The sequence below is a fragment of the Lepus europaeus genome, chromosome 16 (assembly GCF_033115175.1).
Source record: "Lepus europaeus isolate LE1 chromosome 16, mLepTim1.pri, whole genome shotgun sequence".
NCBI lineage: Eukaryota > Metazoa > Chordata > Mammalia > Lagomorpha > Leporidae > Lepus > Lepus europaeus.
Genome location: NC_084842.1, coordinates 35,291,531 through 35,298,834, shown reverse-complemented (window position 1 = coordinate 35,298,834; position 7,304 = coordinate 35,291,531). Strand labels below are relative to the sequence as shown.

Below are 7,304 nucleotides of genomic sequence, written 5' to 3'. Positions count from 1 at the left end.
ATGTTAGAACTCTAAGATGACAACAAATAGAGATTATGAAGAACTAACACAAATGTTATAAGAAAAAAATAGGCATGATATGATAGTATTAAAATCTTTGTTGTAGCCAGAATGTTCCATGAAAATCGCTGTCATACTATTCTCTAGTGACACTTCTTGTTTCTGTGGCATTGGCAGAAGTGTTTCCTCTCAATCTTGTTTTCATTTCATCTACACTTTTCTTAGTGTAAAACTTCATACATTGATTTAGCTCCTTTTTAAAATTTTATACTTCATTTACACCTTCTTTAATTATTGTTTTCTTCCTTCTGTCTTTGGACTTACTTTGTTTTTCTTTTGCTAAATCCTAAGTGTAAGTTATTTTTGGAGATATTTCTTCTTTTCTAAGGTAGGTATTTATTGTCTCTAAATGTCTATCTTGCTGCTGCTTTGATTATAACCAAAAAAATTTTATATGTTCTATTTATATTTGCATTCAAATCAAGGTGCTTCTATAATGCATTAATTGGTCTTTGAAGGTATCACATAAGTATCTTGAATTGTCTCGGTTTTCTTATTTTTTTCTCCTTTGATTGACCTCCCATAGAAAATTGATTCTGATAGACATACTCAGAGGTCCAATACTTGCTAGTCAGAAGCCAGTTCTTTGTGAGTCCTGGAAAAGTTGCTCAAATAAATATCAACTTTTTCTGTACCTAGGAGAAAGCTCAGAACTGGAACTTTTCACTCTGCCTTCTCTGTGCAATGAAGTAGAGAGTATCTAAGATGTCTAATAGTCTAAGTCCTATAACCATTCTCCCAGAGATGGCTCAACTGTGCTGTGCCTGTCAGCACTCTAAAACTAGGTAGATAGTGACAGTTCTTTGGGCATGCCTGGAGATGTTATGGTACCTGACATACACAAAATTCTTATCTGTGGTGGGATTTCACAGCTGCTTACTCTATGCTGAGCAGGAATGCGATCTATACCATCTAACATCTCAAGTCACCATCTCCTTTCTCACTGGGTGTCTAGACTGTGGGAGAATATGCAGAGCTCCAAGACTGCCAAAAGAGAAATGAGTCCTTCATAACGCCTCCCTCAAAAGATTTAGAGACTAAACACAAATCAAACAATTCCAATCCTTGGTCAACCTAGAAGACTGAAGATTTTATCCTGAATAATGGTATTACACTAGGGCAAATATTCCACTTGGAAAGTGTCCTGAATCTCCCTAAAAATATTGATGATTCTGAATTTGCATTTTCCTAGTGTTCAGGAGCCTTTCAATTAGCTTCAGCATTTGTCACACAGGGAATATGTCCACAAAATTATTGTTGAATCAATGTGGTTTGTGGAATAGAAGGGTGCAGGACTCCCTAGTCTACTCTCTTCCTGCCATTGCTCTGTAGGAAACTGCTGATTTTCTCAAAATTTTTCCATATGTTTAATGTGTATGTTCCTGCCAGCTTTTGTGAACTAATTTCCTTAAAAATGATTTTAAGTCTTTTCAATGTTATTCTGATTTGTTTTGTTCTATTGATTCTGAAGGGGTTATGTCTTAATTGTTGGTCTTTCTTGGGTAGAAGGCACTTCCTCTGTCACATTATATCATTGAGCCACTTTCTTGCCTGATGATGGAACGAGCAGAAGCCACTGGGTTTAGGTCTTCCCATGTCATTTAGAGAAGGATTGAGAGATAGATGACACATCTTGACTAAATCAGCTCCATTTCACTGTGTAATTACAGTGCAGATTTGAGTCAATTAGTGAGGGTTTCACTGCTGCCTCTGAAGACAGTTCAGTTAGCTAGTTACTTGGTTATTGAATGAAAGATAGAATTGCCTATCAGTGTTACGGTGTTGCAATGTGGGCAGAATGAATAGCCTACAGTGCACAGCATGTAGAATGTATTGTAGCTGACCCTTTCAAATATCTGATACTGTCACTCTAGGTGAATCAATACACCCATGTACTGACTCTGGAGAAAATGCTGGCTCACCTCACTGCATATTTATTGAATTTTTTCATTCTCTGTCATTTGGACATCAAGTCAAAACTTTCCTTCAGTTTGTTTTTGTCTATGCCTGTTGGAGGTTCTTGTTTAAAAATCTGTCCAACATTCAATTTGATACACATCTGAGACATTAAAAGAAAACTCAAAGTATTAATCCATATGTTATTCTTCCAGTCTGGTAATCAATTTTCAATCTTCCTTCCCTATCCACCTTTCATTATCTTCTTGCCATTGCTCATTGACTTGCTTCCAGGGTATTAAACTGTATTATAGTGAAAGACAAGAGAAACTGCATCTTTACTATGCTCTAGAAGACAAATTGAATACAGATATTGAAAGACACTTCTGTGAAAATTTAACCAACTGTGCAAATAGTTTTTGAATAACATCTACATCATATAAGGAAAAATCTTCATAAAGTATATCATTATATATTATATAAAGGATCTGGGCCATTGCATGGCATAGCAGGCTAAAACCAAGCCTTGTAGTGCCTGTATCCCACGTCAGAGTGCTAGTTCAGTTTCCAGTTACTACACTTACAATTGAGTTTCTTGCTATGCACCTGGGAAGGCAGTAGAAGATGATCCAAGTACTTGGGGCCCTGCTGTACACGTGGAAAACAAGAACAGAGTGTGAGAGTCAGCGCTGTGGCATAGTAGGTAAAGCTGCCACCTGCAGTGCCCACATCCCATATGGGCACTAGTTTGAGGACTGGCTGCTCCACTTCCAATCCAGCTCTCTGCTATGAACTGGGAAAGCAGAAAAAAATGTCCCAAGTCCTTGGGTCCCTGCACACGAGTGGGAGACCCAGAAGAAGCTCTTGTCTCCTGGCTTTGGATTGGTGCAACTCCAGCTGTTGTGGCCAGTTGGGGAGTGAACCAACCGATGGAAGACCTCTTTCTCTCTCTCTCTATCTCTCTCTCTTTGCTTCTGCCTCTGTCTCTGCCTCTGTCTCTCTGTAACTCTGCCTTTAGAATGAATAAATAAATCTTTAAAAAAAAGAATGAAATGTGGAAATGAACCACCATATGGAAGACATCTATGTTACTCTGTCTCTCTGTCTCTGCCCCTCTACCTTTCAAATAAGTAAACAGTAAACAAAACTTTAAAAACATAATTAAGACATTATTGACATATTAATATTTGTGAAAGGAACCAGATATTCTCTGTGTGTCTCTCATTATAACAAGACTAGTGAGGAGATAAGATAGGGATATGCAGACATATACATATTTTATCATAAGGAGGGATATAGTAAGTACTATAAAAATAAAAATATCATGAGACACACTTGGTATATATCTTTTTGGCAGTATTAGCAATGGTGTTATCATACAAAGTTGAAAATGAAAAGTGTTGATATTTCTGGCAATTTAACATGTAAAAATTGTGACTCAGAAACACAAGATATATGGTGAGCTTACTTGTCATTACTTTTAAAATATTTATTATGGGAAAGTTGGCTAATACTCATATGATTACAAAGCAGTATAGTTATTTCATTTTGGCCACATTTAACCTTCAGAAACTATCAATCTATGGCCAATATTCATTTTCTATGTCTACCTAGTCTCTTCTTCAGTGTACTGTTTAACAGCAAATTCCAGGCAGTTTCTTGAATCATCCTGTACAAAACACTAATCACTTTTATGACATTAACTTTTCCTTTCATCCAATTGCACACTTGCGTAATCACTGCCCTCCAAATGTTGCTTTTTATTTTACTTATAGGGCTGCATCTCTGATGATTCATCACTGCCACAAGACAGATCCTTAACAATGAACACTGCACACTGACCAATTCAGAAGAAGGAGGTAGACTAGCTGTGGCTCCCATTTCTGACTTCTTTGGACCAATGTTTTTCTAGCTATAGCTTCATAATGACTTTGAATGAAGCCCTCTTTTACATGAGGTTCCTACTCCTGCTAAACTGGCTTGGGGTGATTCTGTCCTTTTCTGGACACATCCAGGCGGAGCAGCCCCCAAATCACAACCTCCCAGAGGTGGTCATTCCTTTGAAACTAACTGGCAGTGCCAGAGGCAAAAAGTCTCCAGGCTGGCTCTCCTATAGCCTGCGCTTTGGGGGGCAAAGATACATTGTCCACATGAAGGTCAAGAAGTTTTTGCTGTCTAAACACCTCTCAGTGTTCACCTATACAGACCAGGGTGCTCTCTTAGAGGACCAGCCTTTTGTGCACAAGGACTGCTATTATCACGGTTTTGTGGAGGGGGATCCAGAATCCCTGGTTGCTCTCAGTACCTGCTTTGGAGGCTTTAAAGGAATGTTATACATAAACAACATGGCTTATGAAATCATGCCCATAGCATTTTCTACCACATTTGAACATCTGGTATATAAGATGGAAAGTAAGGAAACACAATCCTGTACAATTAGACCTGGCATTATACAAGATGAAATAATAGGTCAAGATATTGATCATTCCACTCTGAAGCAAAGTGCTTATGTGGGCTGGTGGGTCCACGTTAGGACAATTGAAATTGTATTGGTGATTGATAATTCTCTATACACTCATTATGAAAGCAATGACTCAAAGTTGCTGGATGATCTATATGTGGTTACAAATGTAGCAGATTCCATTTATGATGTGCTAGGCATTAAGATGCTAGTGTTTGCTCTGGAGATCTGGAATAATGAAAATTTGGTTATAGTAGATGATGTAAGAAGATCTTTTCAGTATTTCTGCAATTGGAAATATGCACATGTGTTGCCCCGGATAAAACATGATATGTCACTACTTTTTATAAACAAGAATTTAAAAGGATTAAGTGGCCTAGGGTTAACTGGAGGAATATGTGTGCCATATAAGAGTTGTGGAATTGTTACTTTCTTAAACAGAACCTTGACAGTTTGTGGAATCGCCATGGCTCATCACATAGGTCATAATTTGGGCATGTTCCACGATGAGGATCAATGTGTATGTGGGAACTCAAAATGCATAATGCATGCAGATAACCCACCAACAACAAAATTTAGCAATTGCAGTTTTAATCGATTTTGGTGGTACACTGTAGAAAGGACGACATGTTTGCTGGAACAGGACTACACCAAGGACATCTTCAATAACACACGCTGTGGGAATGGCATTATTGAAGAAGAAGAGGAATGTGACTGTGGAGCTTTACAGCGTTGTGCAAAAGATCCCTGTTGTATGCCAAACTGCACTTTAATTAATGGGGCTGCTTGTGCTTCTGGGCCTTGTTGTCAAAACTGCAAATTCTTACCATCAGGGTCCGTGTGTAGAAAGGAAGACAATATGTGTGATCTTCCAGAGTGGTGCAGTGGAACCTCTTATAAGTGTCCAGAGGATGTGTATGTGGAAGATGGAATTCCTTGTAGTGACACATCTTTCTGCTATGAAAAAAGATGTAGTGACCGCACTGAACAGTGTAGGCGTATTTTTGGCAAGGAAGCAAAGAGTGCAAAACTGATTTGCTACAGAGAAGTGAACACCCAAGGTACTCGTTTTGGTCACTGTGGTATCAAGGGTGTTAGATATATAAAATGTGATATCCCAGACGCCCTGTGTGGAAGAGTTCAGTGTGATAATGTGCAAGAAATTCCACAGTTGAGTGATCATACTACTGTGCATTGGACTCACTTCAATGAAGTAACCTGCTGGAGTACCGATTATCATTATGGAATGAATACACCTGATATCGGTGAAGTGAAAGATGGCACAGAGTGTGGTCCAGAGCATCTCTGTGTCCACAGGCAGTGTATCCACATATCCTTCCTGGGTAGTAATTGCTCACCTGCACAATGTAACATGAGAGGCATCTGCAACAATAAACATCACTGCCACTGCAACTATTCGTGGGATCCACCCAACTGCCTGATAAAAGGATATGGTGGTAGTATTGACAGTGGCCCAGCCCCAAGGAGACACAAGATGAAAGTTTTTAATGCTGGCCTGGTGTTGTTTGTTCTTTTGATTGCTTGCTTTGGTTGTATAATTATTTTTTGCTCAAAAAGAAAAAGAAAGAAAAGAGTTCACATTGTACTTCCAGACAAGAATAACTCTGAGGATGAGAGTGTACCTCCTGTGTTGCATTCCCCGATTCTACCTGGGAGCACAGGTGAATCAGTAAAAGTCCCAAAGTCTGTACTTAAAAAGAGTGTCCATTAAAAAATTAATTCTTATCATGTTTCTCCTTACTATTCCTTGTTTTAAATAATTTGAAGTTTTATTTTTCTGAAATTTTCTTCTTTATATTTCTTAGAAAATAGTGTAGCACGTGAGTGATGTACCTTTTTTCTGTTGCTGCTTTTAGCATAGTGTGCTCTATAGGACCACATTTCCTACTGTATCAGTCCTCTCCCGACAGGTACCATCGTCAAGAGAATGAGCAGGAAATCAGAAGCTGGGTTGTTTTCTTCCTTTTTATACCAGTGTTTGGTGAAGGTTTCACAATGGAAGTGATACATGATTTTAATCCACTCTCTCCTTCTCCCTTAATTCACTGCAGACCAACATCATTATCAGACCCAGAGATACCAGCATAATTGTCTGACCCATTCTATTTTGAGTTCTGAACCTCTTTGAGTTCTTTACCAGTATTCCAAATTTCTAGTGCCTACTGTGGAGTCCTGAGTTTCTCATCCAAGGCGTCAGTTCTTATAGTCTTCTAGGTTCAGGGAACCCCAACTTCCTTCCTTTGTTTATCAGCTCCAGGAATAAAATTATCCTTTTTTTTAGTTAGTCCTTCTGACTTAGTAGCCAGTTAGTTGTACAGTGCCTTCTAAACTTGTTTTGTTCTTCAGTAGCTATTTACCGAATTCATTAAATTTTATACTATGGCTTCAAAATCATTGATGTGCTTTCTCTTTTTCTGATTTAACTCTATTAGCCTTGGAATAATGTATTAGCCTTGGAATATTATTATTAACATCATCATTATTATTATATTAATATAATGTATATTATATTAATATATTTTATATAATATATAAATATATATAAATATATATTTATATATAATTATACATACAATTATATATTATATATTTAATATATATTAATATAGATATATAATTCTATATATTATATAATAATATAATAATATTATTAATAATAATAATATTAATTAATGTAATTATTAATAATGTATTAGCCTTGGAGTATTAGCCTTAGAATAATGGAGAAAACAGGACTGAAGAGATCACATCCATTTAGTTCATTTTTGATTTCTAATTTTTCCTTTTCATTGCCATTCACTATCTTTAGAAAATTACTTAAACCTATGAACAGTTGACTTCAAAATGAGGTGTGATGACACTATTG

The 7,304-nt window shown here is 37.2% G+C and overlaps 1 protein-coding gene across 1 annotated transcript; it reads left to right on the top strand.

Moving 5' to 3' along the window:
* Positions 1-3,908: 3,908 nt before the first annotated feature.
* On the top strand, positions 3,909-6,149 carry LOC133775061 (disintegrin and metalloproteinase domain-containing protein 29-like). Its single transcript, XM_062213153.1, has one exon. It carries the CDS (start codon positions 3,909-3,911, stop codon positions 6,147-6,149), a length of 2,241 nt encoding a protein of 746 aa, XP_062069137.1.
* The last annotated feature ends 1,155 nt before the right edge of the window (positions 6,150-7,304 follow it).

Excerpts from the sequence above, each read along its gene's own strand:
- LOC133775061 (XM_062213153.1), top strand. The coding sequence starts at position 3,909 with ATGAGGTTCCTACTCCTGCTAAACTGGCTTGGGGTGATTCTGTCCTTT.